Raw genomic sequence first — 23,576 nt, 5'->3', positions numbered from 1 at the left:
CTCCTGAACTGCTATCAGAACAGCAACAACATTTTATGTAAGCTGTTTGCCTGTTATTTAATACTGTGAGGCTGAGAACTTACTCGAGTCTAGTTTGTAAAAATATAAAATGAAATTAAAATACGTGGACAAGTACTAAAATGGATGAGAAAAACATTTAATGGTGTACAAATTCGAGTTTTAGTCTTCCCAAAATCTCCACTGAGTAGTGCTTTTGGGTCTGTCAGATGTAGAAGTCTATTAGTAAAATATAACCACACACAAGATAATACCAGCTGCAAGCACATTTAAAACAGAGTGGATGAGAAGGGTTTTTGGTAGCAAACAATATAGAACAAATTAAGCCCAGCATTTTTTTAAATATCAGGAACTAAATGAAAACAAATCTATTCCAAGTACAATCAGCCTGTTGGGCTAAATTAATTGGAGGACTGGAAAGGTCACACAGCATGTATAAAAAAGGGTCATCTGGGGGGAATGATAATTAATTTTCTACTTAGGATATGCCTTGAGTTTTTTTCCTTTTATGATATTGCCTATAGTTACAGGACTAAAATGATATGAAAGACCAATCAAAATTAATTGTCTAGACTTTAGGCTTCTTAAAATCCAGAACTTCCTATTTTGTGCTTTGAACTCTAACAAAACAACCTTACTTACCAGCATGGAGCGTTCAGGAAGGAAATGCTTTGGCACCTGTGTTAAAATACCACCTGAGACTCTGCACTACTAAGCTGCCAGGATTGCTTTTTGCTGATGTTTGTTAAAGGAAGCTGGAGCACTTCAAAACACAATTCCCTTATCAGCCTTATTTTGTTTTAATTTTGCTTTTCCTTAGGCTCTCCTCTCCTTTCTTTGCAAACAATGGCAGAGAGAGGCAAGCAGAAACCCCAGGACTGTGCTTCCTTATGAAGACCCTGCACATTCCCATCCCACTGCAGCTCTCTGCAGGACAGTGTCAGAGCAGCCAGAAGCTGATGCTCCAACACCCTGCAGTGAAATGACAGTGGGGGCATTCATGATTAGTTAAACATGATTTTATTCCCTGCTTTTTCTAAGCAAAGTAAGCAGACTGGTACCTATATATAGCTGCTGACATTTCTAGGAACTTTTTAATTACAAGCATTTAGAAATCTGCACTTTGTTTTGCTGTTGAATGCAATGCAGAAGGTATTTCATTCCTGTCATGCATTATAATAGTATCACCTACACTGAGCTTTTTCACTTGAAAAGGGCAGAGAAAGAAAAACAAATTTGTTTCCAGACCAGCCACACTGAACACACTGACACAGTAAACCCCAGCAGGAACAGAAAACATAAACTGGAGTTATTTCCACCTTCTGAGGTTTTCGGGGGGTTTAGAACAGTGATGCCTTAAACTGGAATAAAGATATTCTCCTTACAATATCACAGCATGGTTACAGGTGGAAACCTACAGGTGAGCTGGCTGTATTCAACCTTCAGCTAGAGAAGGAAATTTTGTCTCCATTGTTGGTTAAAAGATGACCAGAAGATGTTTGTTATTAGAACATCAACCAAATCAAGCAACACTTACTGAACCATCTGAAGCACTTGCTCCAACTTTGTCTCCTGCTGCATTCCAGCAAACCTCAAAAATCCCTCCTGTTCCCCGATAACTGTGAACTAGGGCACCTGTCTAAAAAAGGGACAAGCCAAGTAATTAATACAACAAAATCAAAATGAACAAGCACAATTTGTACATGTAAAAATTCCCCACTGCTTTCAAAAGCTGAAATTCTCAGAGAAAAGTGGTCCAGGAGAGACTTGTGGACGGTCTCAGCACCTTGTTAAAGAATGTGACATAACCACTGCACCTTGAGCTCCTGTGTTTGATAGGCAAAACTGGGGATGGTCACGACTACTTCCAATTACTAAAATGAGCCTTTCAGAAATTAATACCCAATTCCCAGTAGCCAGAGACTGCATCATGCCTGACAACATCTTTAGACTTTCAAACATAACAAGCCCTTGGTTTTTTGCCAGAAATATAAAACAAGTAATAGCATCCTTTATGAGAAAGTTACATAGAAACACTTTGTCATCATTCTCTTTCCTCAACTATATTCTCTTGTTTGTCAGTGAAATTCAGTGGAACAGCCAATCAGATTAGTATGTCTACAGAGTCATCATTTTTCACAAAAACCCCGTTTTATCAGGAATTTAAAGTTCAGAGTTAACAAATACTATTTTTGGATGAAATATGTTCTTGGAGAAACCTTGCTGAATGTGGGGTTTTGTCGGTGAGTTTTTGGTTGGGTCTTTTTGGTTTGTTTGTGGTTTTTGTGCTAAGACAATGTAAAAACAAGTACTACTTTACCATAGGCAAGCATTCAAAGTGAGAAATTAAATGTACATCCATTAAAAGAAATAATCTTAGAACAAAGAGAAAACAAGTGTGTTAGGAATGACAAAGCTCTTTGTGGCTGAAGTATGATGGAAAAACAAAGGTTGGAAGGATGGAAAAGACCAAAACACAAACTTCTCAACAGAGAGAAGAGCTATACCTGTGTATTCCAGATGTGTACACATTTATCAAAGGAGCCACTGGCCAGGTACCTGCCATCAGGACTGAAAGCTACACTGTACACAGGTTCTTGATGTTTTGTCAGAGTATGAATACAAATTCCTCTGTCTACATCCCATAACCTAACAGTAGAATCAAAGGATGCACTGTCAAGGAAAAAAACAGAGATTAATTACATCTCAATTCAACATATCTTTGATGCTAATACAAACAGAATATGATAAAGTATCCTACGTGCTTCAAAACATTCTGTGAACTTACATTTATAGAGTGAAGTAAAAATAATGTTTAACAAGCATTTAAAACCAGGATTAAATAGTACCTTGCTAACATAAGATTGGCATTTGGATTATTTGTTCCTGGTCCTGTAGGACTCCATTTGATAGTATAAATTTCTTTGTTGTGTGCTTGTAAATCATGGACACAACTGTCTTGTTTCATACTCCAGATCTACGATAAAAAGGGAAGAAAACACAAATAATTTAGCACAATATTGTACTAAAATACATTTGACATGGTTCTTCTGTATCATTTGCACGCTGTTACCTTTTAGGCCACTCAAAACATTTGCTATGATTGCTAGGTTTCTAGAGTAATGATGCCAAGTATTATTCCAGGACCTTTCATTCTTTGGGTTATAAGTTCCCAGAGAGGTTAATGAGTAATAAAGGTGCTGCCTATAGAAATGAATCTGCCTGAGTTAACTGCAAACCCCTTGAGAAGTGCAGGGATGAGAGCAGATGCTGAAATGAGAAGAGCAATATGTAAATGCTCATGTCTGAGTTGATAAAATATCACGGTCCTATTTTTAAATGAACTTCTTGCTACACAGACTGAGTGAAATAAAGGGATAGTAGAGAAATTTTCTGTTTTCCTACAAATCCAGAGATGCAAATACCACTATGGCATTTTCCTGACTTATTAGCATTTGCGTTGCCAGATTTCAGTGTTCAGTACTTCACAGAGGTCATTAGAGGACTCCAACTCCTGTATGACCATGCTCAACAAACAAAATAACTTTATTCTATTAAGAGTCTACATTGTTCCTACAGAAGGGGTTTTGGAAGGCTTTTATACCTTTTTCTACATGTGAAACTGGATATGGAAAATAACCATCGGAATGGTTTTTAAAATAGTATCTCTTTCAGTAATGCTTTTAGATCACTTTTTGTTAGAAAAAGCTACCAGGAACATGCTTAAGCCCAACTGTATTTAAGATGCAATTGAGGTACATGTTTAAATAAATGGTGCTTTTCAGAACTGCTGCTTTGCTGAAGAGGAAATTGATTTTCAATGTGCAGACAGAACTGAAATTGTATTTCCAGTTAAAACTGATGGGATCAAAATCTAGCTTCTCATCCCAAAACCAGCATGGATGAAAGTCTGTATCAGCTGCCCTAGAGAACATCAAGTTGTAGATAGAAACTAAGCAAGTAAATAAATCACTAAGCCCTTCCATGTGCTTCCAAACCTGGTATTTATTCCCTCTGCCATTGAAAAGTAAGGGATCCACAAGTGATTAGTGATGTGTAGACTCATCCCCCAGCACTTGGTGTTTGAGCTAATCCTGAGCAAAACTATAACATTCTTTGCAGCCTGGGCTCAATTTGAAACAGCCACCAAGAAGTTAATGCCTGAATCCCACAAATGCTGACACATTCCCAGTTATCACCTCTACTCATGGAGAGGCAGCAGCAACAGCTCGAGCTCTACACTGGAATTTGTCACCCTGGAGTTTCAGCTGTTTTAAGTATTAAATACCTGGCTTAAGCTGGCTATTTTGACTCCATCCACTGCCAAGGGAGAACAACTGATGCTCTCAGGGGTTTACTTATCACACTTGACTTAAGACACTTAACTTAGGAAAGGATAACTCGCTCTTCAGCAGTGCTGACTGGAGATGTCTAGACATCCACCTCTAGACAGAAGGCTTAATGCTTAAGTGTTTGTATTTAGATAAGGTGACTTCCCTTGCCAGAGCCTGACCGTGTGCCAGTACGAGGGATATGTGGCTGCTCATTCAGCCATTCCCTGATTAAGTAACAGTGACCTGGATAGAACTAACTGTCCCAAGGGCTACTAGCAGGACAGTGCTGTCAATGTAAAAAACGTGTCCTGAGACTCTACCAAGCATAGTGCTAAAGCTCCCCGTGAATGTAAAGCAGTGCAGGAGTCACAGAAAGCATCTGTTCCATGGAAGCAGCACAGGTCTGTCAGGCATGAACAGCCTCATTTCTGCTGGTGGCAGGTTTGTAAGGATCTTCGTGTGCCCTGAAGTCACGTGTGTAAGTTGCAGTGTCCTCTGCACTCACAAGTTTGCCCCTGTTCTACAAGAAATGTAGCTGTGAATCATCTGGAGGACAAGTGTAGGTGTGATTGAAAATTGCAGAATGACTCCTGATGAACTGGAAAAATCCAAGAGTGTACACAGCCTCTGAAGAAAAAACATGCCAAAGATTTGAACTAGAAAGAAGGGGAAAGCAGAATAAAACCAGGAAAGGAGCAAGTCACCCATTCTTGTATGTGTTACATGACATGCATTCCAACTTTTTGTTTTAACCAAAAGCAACCATCGGGCGTGAGAGCTTAATGATTAATGACCTGATTCTGTAAACAGCTAAAAGCACCTAATAAATCATGCTCCAAGTTTCAGGCTGGCAGCCTGTAACAAGTTCTCTGGACCAAAGCTTGGCTCTGATTAACAAGGATTTCTAGGATTGCCTAACCTTGTTATATTAAAAAAGAACAAACATTGGACCACACGGCAAGTACAGCAATACTGCTGGATTGTCCATTCCATGGTGTGCATTCCAGAGTCCTACAAGGACAAGCACCAGCCTCAGAACTCCCATTACCTTTAGAGTCATGTCATCAGAGCAGGATGCCAGCAGATTACCAGTTGGATCCCATTTGATTGCATTTACTTCATTCTAAAAGTGAACAATGAGAGTAAGTTGGAGTCTTCCCTTCCATTACAAATGACAGCTTACAAAAGATGAAGCTGGACAGCAGTTATGAGCATTTGCATAATTGTCAGGATTTTAGCACTTAATTTTTATTCATAGCTTGGCCTTCAACAACAACAGCTTTTTGCTATCCATTTATTACATTTCCCATGCATACTTGTACACCATGTGGCAAAGTCTTGAAGTTACCATGTTTCTTCTTCTAAAGCTCACTTTTGCATCCTGACACTGGTAAAACAAGCTGCACACGGGGCTGAGAATCGTCCTGATAGTCACAGAGACTGTGATTACCATAAAACCTTAACCACAACTACCTATGTGTGCATCTACTGCCTGTAGCCAACAATCAACCATTATACAAGTGCTGGGTACTGGTAAATTTACTGAGCCCCCAAACTCTCACCAATAAAAATATCACAGAGCAACCCCCTTTTTGCAGTACTTACCGTGTGACCCTGGAAGGTTTTGATGGGCCTGTCTTGTCCTAGTTTACAAACGTGAATACACATGTCTGTACTGCAAGAGGCAAATGTGTTGTTACTCTGCCAATCAACATCTAATGCTGGTGCTAAAAGAAAAAGGAAGATATTTAAAGCTACAGTATGCATTCTGCAGGAATTTGATGTGCAAATTTAGCATGTACCACCCTGGAACAAAAGCCAACAGGAAACAATCATTAATTTTACAGCAGTTAGTTCTCAAGATAAACACTGTGAACAGGAAGAAATGCAGCCCAAACAAGTCTTACGCAAAATGGAACAAATTTAATGTAAATCATCATAATATGGAACATATTTGAAATCAAAGTTATACAGAAGACAGTGCAGCAGGACATCAAGCTGTACTTAAGCCATCTACAAACAAATCTCAGGAGTCAGCACAAGGAACAGGTTCCCACAACTTCACACATCATCATGCGTGAGCTCATCTCCACCAACAACTGCTGCTCGTGCTCAGGGATGGCAGCCATGGAAGGGTAAAGATTTATTCCTTTCTTAATTCCAGCATTGTAAGGTGTGGTAACTTGAAACTTAATCATGGGCAACATATTCCACCTGATCAAGACAGCTGTTTATGGCAAATTGCACAGACAACTGCTTGGAGTAAATGCTGAGTTGATGTTGTTGACTGCTGTCATGGCACTGGAAACGTGGCATGAGCGGAATAAAAAGTGGGAGCAAGACACGTTTCTTAAAGGCCCTTCAATGACACGTCTGTCATCCTCTCCATTCTGTTTTCCAGCTGATTCTGGCAGGATTGCTCAGCATGCAGCCCACAAAGCAATTTGTCTGACCTCCTGCACTCCCACCCCAGCTGGCCAGGGAACAGCTTTCAGCTGGTTTGGCCAAACAAGCTGGGGACAGCAGAACAATGGGAAGTGGGGTGGGATTACCGCACCAGGAGGATGGCAAATGTGGTCCTTAGGTGATAAACACAAATCCCTTGTGGCCCACCCACTTGATTTATCTGCCACCATACTACAGAAAGTCAGAAATACTTGGATTATTTATCTCTTATGACTTTCATGGAACTGCAGTAAAACTGCAAGTTATAAAATCAGAACAAATCTAGCTTTGTTTACATTCTCAAAATTCAAATACAGCAGTCAGTAACCCAGGACTACCTGTAAGATTTTAAAATGATGCAAATAAGCAGAATAAACATCAGATTTTAAAATTTATTTTTAAAAATAACACCTTTTTGTCTTTTCAGATGACAAAACCTGAATGATAAAATCAAGACTTACCAGAATGAAAAGGAAACTGCTGCTTGGCTTCACCAGTGTGGGCATCCCAAATAATTGTGGTCTGTGTTAAACAGAAAAATAAACATTGAACAAACTTGTACAAATTGCTAATTTCCCCACAACTACCACCACTCTCAAGTATGAGAATACCTGCCCTGCTCCCCATCACCCAAACCTGCTCTTGATTATACATTTCTAGAGTTTTACCCAGTACTAAAAGAAATAGTAATAGATGTACGGACAACAGTAGAACACTTAAGATTGCATTAGAAAGGTGTTTAGTCACAAAATTTTGGGGTCTGGAGGGAAAAAGGAATTTGTGGGTTTTTAACCAGTTTTATCCCCTTAGTCCTATTTATATTCTTGTAATCCATTCCACATGCCTATTTTAATTTCAAATACTTGTATATTCAAATTGTAATATCAGCTACTCACGTGTCCCTAAGGAGATGTTATTAACAATTAGTCACATACTGAGAGATTTAAGGGTGTAATTTCATTCTAAGTTGTTCTCTGCCAATACTTTGAAAACCTTCTGGTTAAAGAAATCTTACATGACAAAATTAGTATCTTATGATCATTATATTATATGCCAAAGTCCCTGGCCTACCTCAATGATCAATGAAAATTTTGATGCCAAATTCAATGGAAGCATGAACTGACCACATAAATTAATTATGGAAAAGGAGCCTAAGGTTTGAGTCATTCTCTCTGCTAATGCAGAATATTTTTCAAAGCATAATCTCAGTTTGTCTAAGAAGTTTTATTGACTGAAATGAGGCTTCTATTTCTTCCTTCATTATTTTCCTGCAAATGAAAGCTGTACCTCCACAAATATTTAAAAACTGGCATAACCATCACAGCTGCCAAAAGAGTAAACACATCCTTTCCATGCTCTGAGACATAAAATTTTCCTTCCCTTGTGCCAGCATAAGCATTTATAAAGCTGGCTACTAAAGCAAACCAGGTAAATGCACGCAGGAAAAAAAACCCAAAAAAACAAATAATGGAGAAAATTTACTACTTTGCAGTGACACTGCCAGTTTTAAGTGGTTGTAATGAGGTTACAGTTTGCCACTCTCACTAAGAGAAAACCTATGCCAACTTCTGCACCTTGAATCAGTTACAGAGGAAAAAATCAACTCTCTTTACTCTTGCAATAGTCTATTTGATTCTTTGAATTCACTTTAAGTCCATTTCTCATCACTCTGTGCCCTTCCTACCATTCATAAAACCTCTCACACTAACAGCAGCTCTGAACTGAAAGACCTTGTGAGCCTAATTTGTTTAGAGATGTAAAATAAAACAGTCAAACAATGAGCTCCATGGCATTACACCACTGGCACCTCCCCAGTCACATATATCAATTCTCTGTATAGTCCAGCTCTAATCTTTTTAATCATTCTCAGGTTTGACTTATATCCAACTCAGCCTGAACCTATTCCTCTAGTACAATTTTCTTTTTCCTGAGGCTTTGCATGAAGTGTCCACTGGATTTTACATGGTTTGGTTTTACAATAAATTGAATGTTTCTGGTTTCAATGCACTTACTTTCCAATTCAGGCTTATCTAATGGAAAGAGATCCACAGACACTGAAATCTAAGAAATTATAATATCTCAATAAACTACTATAAAACCCAAGGAAACATAGCTAAGCATAACAAGATCTTTGTAAGCACATATTTACATCCCATGCCTTTAGTTTCATTTACTTACTTTGCATAGTTTTGCTATTTTGCTTACAGTTAGATTATAACCGTGAAGGAAAGAATTTTAATTTTACCAAAGATTATCTCACCTTGTCCACTCCTGCACTTAAAATGAAGTTTCCTTTCTTGTTCCATTTTAACGCAAATATAGGACCTTTATGTTGCCCTAAGGTGCTGGCAAGATTACCTGAAAATTTATATTGATATGAATACATTAAAAAATAAAAAACTATGCTGTGAGCCACAATATAGGAAAATATATTGTAAATTAAAAAGTATTTTGCTTACCATCTTTAGTCCATATCCTTGCAAAGCCATCATAAGACCCAGTTGCTAGAAGTGTACCTTCACTCTGTCAGCGAAAAAGTTATTTATTTATTTTTACTGCATAAATCAAAGCTAAAGAGCACAAAGCAAATTTGAGGAAGGATAGATCTGCGTGGGATTTACGATATTTATTTCATTGATTGCAGCTTATTAAAAAGAAGTTCCTGAAGTACAACAGAAGAAGTTACTACACTGCTCAAAGTAAAGAAACATTCCTGGTGCTGCCACAGAGGACCCCGCTGCTGTCACTGAGGATTGGACCAGGAGGTGCTGTAGGCACGATGTTCCTGGGAGCATTTCCTGGGAGCATTTTGAGCGCTGCCGTTTGTACTCACATTCCAATCCAGCGATGTCACGTCCTTGTTGCTGGGTACATCCTGCCCCCCTTCCCGGATGCAGTGCCGCAGCACCAGCTGCGTGGAGCCGCTCGTGCTGTTCTCACTGAGGTTCCATATCCGCGCTGTCGAATCGCCAGATCTGCAAAACAGCCAGTGGGGAGAGAGATCCTGCCATTTCAACATGGGCAATGCCATTTATTTCGTGTATGTATTCATAGATATCGTGGTAATGATAGCCTGGGTTATTATAGAATATGCAGTGTGCAAGATACAATATATTAATAATATATAGTATGCATAATAATACATTACAGACCATATTCAGTTATATATTTAGTTATATATAGTTATTTATATTACATACAGTATGTAACATAGCAATATGTAATATAGCAATATACTATATGTGCTATACAATATGTGATACAAATTATATATAAATTATATATTTTTATATTCAATACAGTATAATTATATTTAATATTATACAAGATATTAATCCATATTCATTATATATTAATTGCAATTATTTTTAATAACAATAGCGATGATGATGATGATGATAATAATAATAATAATAATAAATTCCATTTTAAAGCACTATTCTCTAAAGAACAAACACCACGACATTTGATGTTTGGGGTAAGTGTTCCCTGAGCCTGCTGCCCTCCCCACACAGCAGCGTGCCCCCAGCACAGATAATTCCATACACACATGGTCAGGGCACATACCCTGAGGCCAAAAGGTCACTAACGGGATTCCAGGCACAGATGAACACTTCAGATTCGTGGCCACGCAGCACCACTGCCTTGTTGGGAGGGATTTCGACATCTCCATCTACTTCCATCATATCCGTATGATTATCTGCATTATGGGAAACAACAGTAGAGAGAGGTGGATTTTAGTATTTTGGGACGTTGTGACTCCTGTATGGTTCAGATTCTTCTGGGATGAGTGCAAGAATTCACAACTTATGTGATTCAAAAATTTGACAGAGCTGTCACACTCTTTTATTTTTTTGGGTTTCAATTAATGAAGCACTATAAACAGATGGGGAGTTTCAAAAATGTGAGAAAGCTCTTCTCCTCTCTAAACCTTCACATCCAAACAGATTTCATTTTGGAGCTCCATAATTGGGGCCAAAAGTTAATTTTTTGCTATGCTAAAAAACAAATGCTGTTACAAGTACTCACTTTTTCAGGCCCGATGCTGCATCGTACAATATGTTACTAGTCTAGCTTGTGCTTTAAAAATACATTTATAACACATTCATTTTCAAAAATCTCTCTTTTCACCAATTTCAGTCAAACAGGTTTTAAATCCACATCTCTGACACTCCATTTACAAAATGGCTTTAATTAATATAATCACATTTGGTGATAGAGCAAACTGATAACCAAGCTTCTCAAACTTCACCAGCAATTACTGTGGAATTATGGCAGCGTAACTTTCTGCGTGGAAGTGAGGTTGAATCCATATTTTTCTGGGGGTAATTCAACTGACAAAACAGTTTTCTTGGCATCTACCATCAATCATTTTCTATTATTAAAAATGAATTCACGATGAGTGCAAATGCAGAATGTAAGAAATGCTGCACAGTTCACCTGTTCCATATTTATTCACTGCAGTTAAAGAAATCACTTCACAGCTACTGCTTAATTTAGCATTAAGGGTTTCTCTCTCTGTTTGTACATGCAAGAAAATAGAAAAGGCTATTAAAACATGCATATTTTTTCAGAAAGAGCACCATATAAAGCATTGCTTCAGTCAGAGGATCGATGCCAGTCTGAAGTGCTGTACAGCCAGCAGGGGTTGCTGGCAGATCACATTTAACAGGGCTGAGATCCGAGGTCTGCCCTTCCTCTATCCACTTCACAGTTATCAAGTAAATATCCTTTTTAGATTTCTAAATGAAAGCATCAAGGTAGGCAACTCATTTTTTTCAGCCAAAGATTGTGTTTCCAGCTTTTTATCATATGTACTAATGAAAAAACTTCGTAAAATCATGCTGTAAAACTTGTACACGGCTCGATATTAATATTCTCTCAAAAATGTCATTTCTTCAGGTGTTTTTACAGAAAGAACTGTAACTCCCCCATGTAAACATGCAATTCAGACTTCCAGAAGACTATTTTCAAAATCACAGTTTAATTCTTGACCTAAACTTTTCCATACTAAGCCTCATTGTAAGGTACATTCCTTTAACCAGTGATGACAAACAGAACTCATTGATTTCACCAATCACAACTAAAATGGAATTCATGAATAAAGCAAACCTGAGAGCAGTTGCATCAAGCAATTCTGAATAGCAAATCATGAAAACTGATACTGATAAAGGAGACAAGGGACACAGGGCTTGTCCCAGCAACCCTGACCTCAGCATGACCTGTCCTGCTGGGAGCTGGGTACAGCTCTGGGATCCATGGGATTTACAGAACCTGTTGGAAAGAGTTTGTGAAGTTTCACAAGCAATACTCAGTTTTAACCAGCCATGGACTAGTGGACTCCTCTCCTCATTCCTTGTACAGGAATGTCTCTTGATTATTTTTTCCTTTTTATGAAAGAGTCCTGTGAAAAACCTTCAGGTGATGGGAAAGAAGCAGTACTGGAAGTGAGACTGGTCAAGGGAATATTGTGAATTAATGAATTCAGGACTTTGCATCTCTTGCAACCCCAGATATCAAAACTGGGGACAGCCAAAGGTGAGACATGATGTGTTCAAGTATCACCCACGATGAAGGAATTCTCTGCAAGCTGCAGTTACTACAAGTTACATTTTTACCTCACTATCTAAAAGCTCATACTATGATAAACAACTAGGAAATGCTAACCCGGGTTAAGGCCATTTCTGTCTCAACTTACTTGCTATAGTGTGTGCTCCATTCTCCTCTCCATTTGCAGTATTCTCTCCATTTTTCGCTGATCCCTGTTGGTTGGTGGCGGCTGCAGCTGCAGCAGCTGCCGCCTGCTGTTGTGCAAGTTTGTCTCTGTAGGCCTGCTGCCTTGTCTGTACCACATCAGGCATCACTGCATCTATCAGTGAGAGAGACTCTATCGGCCTACCATCAAACAAGGTACCGTCCTAAATTACAGCACAGGGAGAAAAGGAAAGAAAAGAAAAAAAAAAAAAAAAAAAAGACAATACCAAGTACAAATTAACATTACGGGCAAAGATTGCAAGCAAAACTAAAGGAAAAGTTTTGATTTAATATAATAAAGTGGTTTACATATGGTGCTGGAAGTGGTATCTCATCATTGTTGTGGTCAGGATTGGAATTTTAGTAAGTGGCCACCATAAATATGCAAAAAAAGCCACTGCAGGCCTCTGGGGGAGCCTGTGGAATCAAAAGTTATTTGCTTCGAGTTTGCTGAATTGTTTGCTAAAAAATTCTGTAAGCTATCTATGAATATGATTTCAAACATGAGTGGCTGCAGCAAAATCTAATGGTTTGTTTGAAGACAGAGCTGCAAACATTGCAACTTGGGTCACTGACTTGTGAAGTTACAGTCTTATTAGACTAATACTTTCCATAAACATATTATCTGGAGAGTTGACTAGTTTTCTTCCTTTTTTTAAACAGTGCTGGCATGTTTTCAAACAACAAGGAAGAATTTTATCCTGAAATGGACAAGACCCAGTTAAAAATACCCTTATACATATGCTAGGGCTTTGTAAGGATCTATTTTTAGGAGCTAGAAGGATTCCTTGCAATAAATATAGGGTCGTCTTCTACTCCTATCACTTGCTTTATTTTTCTGAGGCTTCCTAAGGGAAAGGATTTGCTTCACTGGGACTGTGAAAACCACACAAACAGCAGACATAAGGGAGACTGGAAAGTGAGCAGAATTAATGGGGAAAAAAGTTTCCTTCTGTAATCTAACTGACACATAGAAGGGCTTCTCACCTTCCAGGCACAAATGAGAATGGAAATTGAGGGCGAGTGTCTGAAGCATCAGGCAGGAAGATACATAGCTTTCTGTACTGCTGGAATAACCATTTAAACATCAAATTTAATAGATCCTGCTCAAGATGAATTAGCCAGCAGAGGCAAAAGGCAAACTGGTGTATACCTTCAGCCTTCCTGCCACAAATTCAAACCCTCTCTCTCCTTGGAAACCTTGCCTTTGGGCTCACATTACTTCACTGTAATGACACAAGAGCCCAAACAAGAGCTGCACAGTACTCTCCCACCTCCCTAGTGCCAGTCTATGAAACCAAAAAATGAGGAGATTACTGGTCTCACTTATTATCTTATTGCACTTGTCTGGATGTACTACAACATTAGAGTAGGGTAAAAACTCTACAGACAACGGACCTTTAAGCAATGAGCCAGAACACCATGCCTGGTGTTGTGTGGCTGCACTGGGCAGAACCCCCACCCAGTTATGTCACTCCATTCTGGTTCCACCACTGGAGTCATGGTGAACACCAGCAGTAAGGAATCTGAAGTAAAAGTAAATAAATAGGATACAAGAAAGTTAAGAAAAAATACTAACATTCAAACTTACTGCAAGCAAGGACACAATGCTCCTGCAAACAAAGCCTCCTTACCTCATTAATACTGACTTCTGCCTCTACATACTGCAGACCTTTCTGGATGATGGAAATCAAAGCAGCTGGTGGCACCAGAGCACCATTTATATTAGACTGGCTGATATGGCTCTCTATACCAAAGGTAAATGCTGAATGGGAAAACCCTAAAGACAAGGCAAAGACATCAGAATTGATTTATAGATAGACAACACTACTTGCTGTACCACGGTAGGACCTTCTGTTTAAAACCTGAGCAAATTATACAAAGTATAATGCTACAGCATGCTTCTGAGCTACCAAAAAACTTGTCAAAACACCTCAATTCCCTCATAGTTCAAGTGTACAAAAAGAGAAAAGCAAAGCTCATATATAAACACAACAATTATTAATTACAGTATCAACAGCAAAACATTTGTGTGCGAGTCAATATAAAATATACAATTCACTATAGCATTTAAACATGTTTATATATTCACAAACTACATGTATGTGTTGTATCATATGTAGCCTTTAATAAAAAAAGAAATAAATATCCAAGACACAAGTCTCACTTCCTACTTTTACTCACTGATTTGATACCCATGAAAGTGAAATGAATCTGTATGTGAACAGAATTCAGCTCATGGTACAGTGCTGCCATAATTGTGTATGCTCTGGCATTTAGAGCTACATCAGCACTGTGCACTGATTAAGAAGTGGCAAACATGTTACGGTGCAGCAATGGCAGCTGCTTGCTATTTATTTGATCACCCTGAAAAAGTGAATTTAAGCTAGAGAAAAATAGTTGTTTCAGCAAATTAACTCTACTGTCATGGCATTTTTCTTAAACCACTTCATTTTTTTTCCCTTTTTCCCTGTCAGGTAAGCAAGAAGCTGCCTGCAAACTTTCAAATGAAGATGAGGCAATTTTGTAAGTTTGGCTTCTATGACAAAAGCAATCAGCAACTGGAATAAGAACGTGTAGTAGTTTTCAGTAAATTCAGGCAGAAAAATCAGGGTTAGCTTTTTTTTGACAAGCTGAAACTGAAAATTGAAACTGAAAAAGTCTGCCATCCACCATTGCTTCTAGTGCTTCTCTGCCTCAGCTTGGGAAGTCCATGAGCACTGGACATAGGTTGAATCAGTCAAATGCATTTTCAACAAGCCTGAAGCCACCCATCAACAATCACTGAACAAAACTAAGAACCAGTAAATGCTGAAAGAGGGAGGTAAAATACGCAATATATGCGTATATTTTCTTATCTACCTATACGTATATACATTAAAGCTGATCTCTTACACTGTTATCTTAAGACTGGAGTTTATTTTTGCTTTAATATGCAGACTTCTTTTACGTATTGCTGAGATCATATTCCCTCCTGCCAGCTGACGATCATCACTTGTTCATTTACTGGGGCATGCCCTGACTTCCAGTCAAATCTTCCCATTCTAAATGTAGGCTGTGTTAAGCAATCAATATCACAGTTGTGAGTAAAAGATGATGTTGTCTCTTACAGAGCTTCAGGAATAACCACCACCACAAAACTCCCTGCAGCCATATGGCTGCATCTAGGAACCCAAACATGCAACACAAACTCAAACTGCTGATCCGACTGGGTTGGGGAAGCTTTACAAATAAGGGAGCACTGCTGCATTCTTGCTTGTGTTGTGCAGACACAGTGTGGAGGGATATGACAGGAAAAAGGTTTCTTTCCAAGTCTGACAATATTCAAATGTGTTTTGCTCTTTCTCCTAAGAAGCAGGAGATTCTGGCTACCCTGATGCCAAAGGACAAGGTCCTCAAGAAAACGTCCTGCAGGGACAAAGGCTTTTGGGAACCCCAAGAGTTATTCCTGTAAAAAATCTGTTCATCTCTAAGTAGAGTCAAGCAATACAAATCACAGTCACAGTTGTCACTTCTTCCTCTGAAAAACAGCCACATCTGCCCTCCCACAGTCACGTTCAGGCAAGGAATTCGGCTACACAAGACTGGTTCGCAGGAGCACCATCACTCCAAGGCAACAGGGAAAAACAGCATTTTGCTGATCATTCTATTTTCTTCTTCAAGCAGCCCTGAAGAAAATGGTGCAAAGTGCCATCATCACCCTGCAGAGAAGTGATCTCCAGGAAAATGCATTTTAGCAATCGAGTGAGTCCTTGGCTGGTTGACTGCCATCTGAAGACTCCAAATGACTAAATCTGATTAAGTTACAGAAGGTAACTTGGCAGGAATTCATTCTCTTGTTGAGAAGAAACACCAAGAAACAGTTCAGACAGAAGCACATGCCTACTGGCAAAATAATTGAATGAGCCTGTGTGTGCTAAAGCCAGTTGCAGATGAAGATCAAATAAATTATGCGTTGTTTAATAACCAGAATTGTAAAAACTCACCTGACTCTTGCAAGTATCTATATACCAGGAAGTTAACCTCATCACTGCTTATACTCATCTTTATTCCCAGTTAAACCATGAGGTCACAACAAAGGACACAACCCTGCAAATAAACAAAAAATAATAGGTCAATCAAATATTTTTAGTGCCTAATAGGTATTTCCCAACAAATGCTGTATTTATAAAGTAAGTAGCTCCCTGGCAGCATAGACAATAGCTTTATTTTATAATGCAAATAAGTCTACTGGAGTCATTAAGAAGTCATTTGTCTCACCACAAAATAAAGGTCAGTAAATTAAATATTGCAGGGCTGGATTCTCATACGATGCAAGGTGGTAAGGACTGGAGAACTCTGCTGTTTAATACCAGTACTAAAAAGGCCTCGTTTCACAGGTTTTAAAAAATAATCAAGTAAGTTTCACCCATTCTACATTACTGCTCTGGAACACATTTTTTATAACACGGGTCTCTCTCTGCCTGGTTAAGAAAGACCAAGAACTTGGCTTCACATTGGCATCCAGGCAAGTTCTCACTTTTATGTTCTAATCTACTCCAATTTTCAGTTACTCCTGCTGTAGTGAAAAGGTACAGTATGAGCTACAACACCGTGTCTGTTCAAACAAGCCCAGCTAATCCCACTAAATATTAGAAAACATCTCAGCCATACATTTTGGCTTTGCAAAAAGAATTCTTGGCATTAGAGATCAACTTGAGACAGTCAATTTTTAGTAACATTTCTCTAGGCTTTCAATCAGTGCTTCAAAAATATTGATGGGATATATATACAGATATATAGATATATAGATATATATGTCTATATCCATATTTACACACACAATTTTTCCTTGATTTTCGTAAAGGCAAATATTTAGCAAGACAAATAATATATCAGACTATATATACTTTTGATTATAAACTTTGAAAATATGAGGCAACAACAGTGTTTAAAACATGAAGAGACAATACAGTACTTTTTCTAACTCAAAGCCTCATTTTTGAGAACATTCTCATGATGTCTGAATGTTTGAAAACTCTGACCTTTTTAAGTAAGCAAGTGAAAACATCAGCTTCCAGAACATGTTATGAAATAATGTCCACCTCCTGTTCCTATTATCTGTCCAGCATTTTTCATCAGCAAATCTTCCCAGGTTTTTACCCGGCTGACAACCACCATTATTTCTTCTGTGGAACTGGAGTCTGAGAAGGCAAGTGACTTTCCTACTGTTTATTTGACAAAGCTTGACCTGGGATCTGATGTTAAAAGGTACTAGAGAATGGGTTTTCCTGCACTGTTCAAAAGAAAAAGTTCTTGCTGCATGGCTGTGTGGTCAGGCCATTCACCACTGCTGCTCCAAGAGGGAAAGCAGAGAGTGAACACAATAGAAAGTAACAACTACAGGGTTATGATTGACATTATAAGGCTGCCATGTGTATTCTCCCTGGGCATCTTTTCCTAGCAAGAACTCCCAGGGAAACAGGAGAAAATGACCACACTGTTTTTCTTATCACCTAACTTTGAGTTTTACCAGTCCACTGCAGCTAAACTTGGGAACAGCCCTCCAGGATGTGACCTTCCCACAAGTCCCATCGTGCTCTAAAGACGAGATCCAATTAAACCCCTCAAGACGAGGGGAGACTAAAGGATGAACTCCAATATCAAAAAGAGTTTATTTGCCTGAAACCTCACACAGACATCCCCAAACCTGCCCCAGGCATGTGGTCACCCAGCTCACAGCCATGCTGTGCTGTCAAAGGGGGAGATGACTTTAGTTTCTTAAGGAAAAAAATATTAAAATGCAGTTCTGCTTAAATCCTTCTCATGTCTAAAGGAAAAAGCAGCCCCAGGAGAATGACTTCTAGTAAGTGCAATACAGCTGGTAAAGGAAGGCACATTGATCCAACCCTACCCCACCCCTCCAGAGCCCCCAGCCATGCCTGGGTTCAAGACATGCCTGCCAAACTCCAATATATACTTTGAGGACTTGTTTATTGAGCAGAATGTAAAATGAATGGCATTTTTAGCCATGTCATGCATTAGCAACCAATTCCACCATGTGCAGGACCAAATGCTAATTTTATTCAGTTAGGTTTTGTTGCCATACATGGAGAAAATTATCTTTCTTTAAGACTGTTTTTTACAGAGAAATGCTGTAGGAAGAGGAACAATATTTTCCTTCAGAGGAATAGGTAATTAACTTTAAAGAGACTCATAAAGAAAGGGGTTTTTTTACATTACGTACACACACACAAATGGCAGTATTTATTTCATGGGTCTGTCACCGATTTTTAAAATCTTACTGCATCACCAAAAACGATAGATCAAACTGAAGAAATCTGATGAAAGTGCTATTTGTCACACTGAGAAGTCCTGAATTATTAATATAAAGAGGGCTCCCCCCTCAAAGCAGAACTGTGGAGATGCCACATCAATTCACCTGTTATGTAGCTGGATAGCTGAAGGAAAAAAAAAACCTAATGTTTTGCTCGTCTGTCAAAGGTGTTCCTCACCCTGCCCGAATCAAAGGAGCCTCATTTTCTCAAGGCTGGTTCCCAGTGTTTTCCACAAGAAGCTTTGGCAAGGGGGAGCTGCCACCCGCTGTCCTGCCCGGCTATCGGGAGGTGGCACTGCAGCACTGGCTGTGGCACCCTGGCCACGAGAAAAACACAGAAATGCTGTCAATAAACACCGAGTTTGCCTGATGAGGGGCTTGAAACTGGAAAAGGTGCAAAAGGTTCCAGTGTTTTACCAAAATACTGCTTTATGCCTGTTTTCAGCGCTCATTTACATTTTCTGGAAGCTCCTTTTTGTGTCTCCCCCATCCCAGGCCCCGTGGCTCAGGCAGCGTCTGGGGACAAGCGTCCCACAGCCAAGTGACACAAGAAATGTGAGAAGAACGAGAAACACCAAAGCATCTTCCTTCCAACTCAAAGAAAATGCCACACTGAAGAGAAAATACAGCAGAAAAGGATACGATAATTATTTCCCTTTGGCACATTCCGAATTAACGCCAGGCTTATGCTGCCAACCCTCAAATTGTTTGTGACAATGGACCATGCATGTACACATATACCCCAAACCCTAAAAAAAAAAAATCACCTCATCGATGTTGGCTAATTTCCCCCAAATTCACTATTTTCACAAGCAATCAACTACTTATTTTGGTCACTTTAATAGATATTAATATTGCCCTTTATTTCAGATGCAGAAATTAAATCACCAAAGAGACACATAAAAATGAGACAAAAATAAGTAGAAGTTAACATGTAATTCCTAGCAGTCTTAGATTTGTAGCCGAATTTGCATAAGGCCCATTAAAAATATCTTAAAATATTTGCAGTTTTATGTCCCAAACCGATTCTGAAAATGTGATGAGATCCTTAAGGCCCCCCCCCTTTCTTTTTTTTTTTTTTTTCCCCCTTAGAAACATTCCAGGTCTTCCTCAAAACATTCTGTGAAATTACATGGCAAAGTACAATGCACCCACACTGCTGTTTCAGATCCAATTATGCTTTTGAAGGAAATCTCTCCCACTTGCCTCTACTTTTGTTTTGCACCCTGGAGCAGGCACAGCACATGTGAAGTGGATTCCTTACTGGTAAAACCAAGATTAAATAAATAAATAAAATACCCCATGACAGGTAAAAAAAAAGGATGTGCAATGAGAGCTTACAAATGATGCCCAAATTGCTCATGAGAGTCTCTGAGACCACACCAGGATTGATATTCCCTGCTCAAAAGCAAGTCCATTTCAGCAGGCCTCTTCCCAGGTTTGATTTGCTTTCCCAGAGAATGGGCCTGTGGTTTGTAACACCACTGTTCAGTTAGAATCAGCACAACATTCAGATATCCCAGGTAATTTTTAATGCTGCTACAGAAAGTCCCTGAAGTCCCAAAATTTATCAGGCATAACACACATCAGCCATAAAAATCAACTGTCTGTAGAGATGCTGGCCCTGAGATTTACACAAGAACAGGTCAGGAGCACACAAGACACACACCTGAGCTTTTGACAAACTGACCCACTCATTCCATGCCAGGAATCACACAAAAATTAATTTGGAAGCTACTTTTTGGAAAGGAAATGAGGTTTCTTATCCCAGAGACAACACCAACTCTGGCTTTGCTCCCACCCTGGCAGAACTGTGCCTGTGTTTCTGTGCCTGTCCCAAGGCAGGTCTCACCCCAGCACCTCTGTCCCTTGAGGACCATTCACACACTTCATACCTGGGGTAAAATTTACAGGTAAAATCCATTAAAAAGAAGATTGAATTGCACTCTCACCAGCACCAGATCTGCAGGTTAATCAGTGCCAACAGTGCAAACCTGGTTGTATTTCTGACAAATCATTATTCCACTCCACATGTTTGTGCTAGCTTTGTACTCATCCAGGTTCATGCCAAATGCTGGAGAACAGATGCCACCCGATAATGGCTGCTGGCCTAATAGGTTTTTTGGTTGTTTAGTGGTTTTTTTTTCAGACAAACCTGAACTGGCAGAGAAAGTTTATACATCAGATTATTACTGGGTATCTCTTAATCACCATTTGATAATGTACACTGGAGTTACACTACAATTAGAGCTATTGCATCATCAAATAACAGCCTAAGAAAGTGATATTTCTGCAGTTGTAGGTGGGCTCTAACACATTCTCATTAGGTAGGAAAACAGGAAAACCTGGCAGGCTGCTGTGAATAGTAATTCCCCAAAAACATACCAATCATTAGTTTGATACCAAATATGATATGTTAAAGGGAGCAGCTAATGCTCTGGGTAGCTCTGAAGAATGCTTAATGTTCAGACATAAACAGACTGCTACAGTTATCCATGGAAAACAGAAATCTGGCTACAGAAACAATAAATCCCCTACAACAAAAATATTGCCATTAGAGCTTTTATTTTTTCCTCTTTTGCAAGAAATCCAGACAAATATTTTGCTAGCATATGTGCACATAGACACTGATACCAATTTATTAATTGTTGCTTAAGAATCTTTCTTGTTTTAATGGCCATGATGATTAAAATAAAAAAAGCAAAGGGTTCTGTTTCAATCCAGCCACTCAGACCAGGCAAACTCCTGGATGTGTGAGGTTTCAGCAGGACTTCATTCAGATACTAAAGCCACCATGGGAGGAGCCTGCAGAACTGGAGATTTAAACCACAAAACACTGTTCCTGGTGGCTGCTGTTCTACTCAAGCTTTCTCCAAAGCCTCTTCCCCAAGACATGGTGAGTCTACCCCCAAAGGCTGATGAAATTCCTAAGTTTACATCCAAAGAAGAGTTCTGCACAGCCCTTTAGAAATGCTTTCTATGAAGGAAAACTCATAAGCCAGTGGTTCCTTTATATCAAACATGCAGTGTATGACTTGTATTGTACATGCTTCTGCATAAGAATTTATTAGACACCAATTTCAATAAAAATGAACATTTTCTCACACTCTAAAAAGAAAAAAAATAGTTGACTTTTCTTTAAGTGTACCAACTACTTGCTCGAAACACTCCTATTTGCCCTTTCACATCTTCACTTGAGAGATGGGGGCCAATATTGTATTGGGAACAATACAATTGAACACTTAGTAAAGTTTTCCTACCACCTGACAATCTGCAGTTAGGAATTTTTTCTAGCATTTTGAATTAAAACAAAAATATTTTTTCAAGTTAAATGCCTACTTTTTTTCTGTAATATCTCAAAATAAAGTGTTCTTATTTTCTGCATTTTTACCTGTGCCTCTAAACTACTATTATTTAAATGTCCTCTTGTTTAAGATTTAATAATATGTCAGATGTGCACTTGCATTAAAAAAATCTGTAATTCTATCTTACGAACCTTCTTAATGATTTCTCATATGATCAGGCTTTGCTAGTTTTCCTTCTAGTAATTTAAACCAAGAGATGCTTCTCATGTTCTTTGTTTAACTCTACTGCTTTGCTTTTAACCTCAGGAATACAGCTTAACTTCTGAACATTGAAAAAAAAATAACTTTTCCTCTCCTCATCTGAATTGCCTTCCTTAGCTCAGGCGATAAATATTTGTATTCTGTACTTCAGCTTTAGTGACCTAATTTATGGCAACAGTCTCTGCCTTTCCATGCCAATTTGAGAGTATGAAGAATACAAGATGACAAAGCCAGCCTGAAATCTTCTGAAGAAAAAGAATTACAACCCTGAAAGGGAAGAGAAGGAAAAAAATAAAAACCAAACAAAACCCACTGCAAAACACAAAACCACCCAAAACCTTGGCTAAAAGTAAGTTACTGTCTACTTATCTGAAAAATGCAGCACAGTCCTGAGTACTGTTACAAAATATGCTGCAGATGAAGCCCATTTGTTGATTTTGCCTAGAGCAAAGTAGTATTTAATTACTGAACTACCAATCTCCTCCCCAAAGTCATGCTGTGTGACCCAGGAGGCTGGAATTCCGGATGTTACAGCACAGACACAAGCGACAGTGTACCCAGTATTGTATTTCCAGGGCTATGGCTACAAAGCTGCACACTTCTGTGCTTTCTAGAGTTGAAAATACATCTTCCTGGACAGCTATAGGGCATCTTGCAGTGATTCTTGGGAGCCACATTTTGTAAATCCCTAGGCTGACTAAAGATACAGGGATATTTCTGGTATTGACACTTTATTCAACACTTTAGGTTCTTAAACCGTTTTCTCTTTTCATTATTATAATGCAATACCAGAAGAAATGATGCTTGGGGGAGATTTTTCTCCTTATTTCCTGTATCAGAATAGCAAAGAGGTATTGTTTATTAGTATTTTAAAGACTTTGCAACTCTCTGGGTAACAATGAAAATAGACAGATGGACTAAATGATCTCCAGAGGTCCCTTCCAACGCCAATCATTCTGTGATTCTGACATCTCTTTAAAGGCACAACTCTCCTGCATGACAATTACAACCTTGTTGAAATGGAGCTAGTCCTGATACATCCTTCTGCAGATGCAAATATGTTCCTTTAAAACTTAAAAGCCAAACTCAGCTGCTCAGAACATGCAGTAAAACCTCCAGCAGTAAGTCCTGCCTCATTTTTGA

At 38.9% G+C, this 23,576-nt stretch overlaps 1 protein-coding gene across 3 annotated transcripts in view; it reads right to left on the bottom strand.

The window, feature by feature from the left end:
• TBL1XR1 (TBL1X/Y related 1) overlaps positions 1–23,576 on the bottom strand; it is a 109,888-nt gene that overhangs the window by 5,472 nt on the left and 80,840 nt on the right. For 2 of the 3 annotated variants that reach the window (XM_082288224.1, XM_082288223.1), the window contains 13 exons: positions 16,538–16,640; positions 14,186–14,331; positions 12,496–12,715; positions 10,365–10,497; positions 9,631–9,772; positions 9,257–9,320; positions 9,058–9,155; positions 7,259–7,319; positions 5,958–6,079; positions 5,401–5,475; positions 2,868–2,995; positions 2,526–2,691; positions 1,556–1,657 (listed from right to left, as the gene is read on the bottom strand). In XM_082288224.1, coding sequence (XP_082144350.1) covers positions 1,556–1,657; positions 2,526–2,691; positions 2,868–2,995; positions 5,401–5,475; positions 5,958–6,079; positions 7,259–7,319; positions 9,058–9,155; positions 9,257–9,320; positions 9,631–9,772; positions 10,365–10,497; positions 12,496–12,715; positions 14,186–14,331; positions 16,538–16,595 — 1,515 coding nt within the window. In that variant the 5' untranslated portion in view covers positions 16,596–16,640. Of the gene's footprint in view, positions 1–1,555; positions 1,658–2,525; positions 2,692–2,867; positions 2,996–5,400; positions 5,476–5,957; positions 6,080–7,258; positions 7,320–9,057; positions 9,156–9,256; positions 9,321–9,630; positions 9,773–10,364; positions 10,498–12,495; positions 12,716–14,185; positions 14,332–16,537; positions 16,641–23,576 lie in introns of those variants that run through there. The other variant, XM_082288225.1, reaches the window with a different exon arrangement.

The sequence above is a fragment of the Coloeus monedula genome, assembly GCF_965178545.1.
Source record: "Coloeus monedula genome assembly, chromosome: 10".
NCBI lineage: Eukaryota > Metazoa > Chordata > Aves > Passeriformes > Corvidae > Coloeus > Coloeus monedula.
The sequence above is the reverse complement of the archived record's forward strand: the minus strand, read 5'-3'. Positions and strand labels throughout refer to the sequence as shown.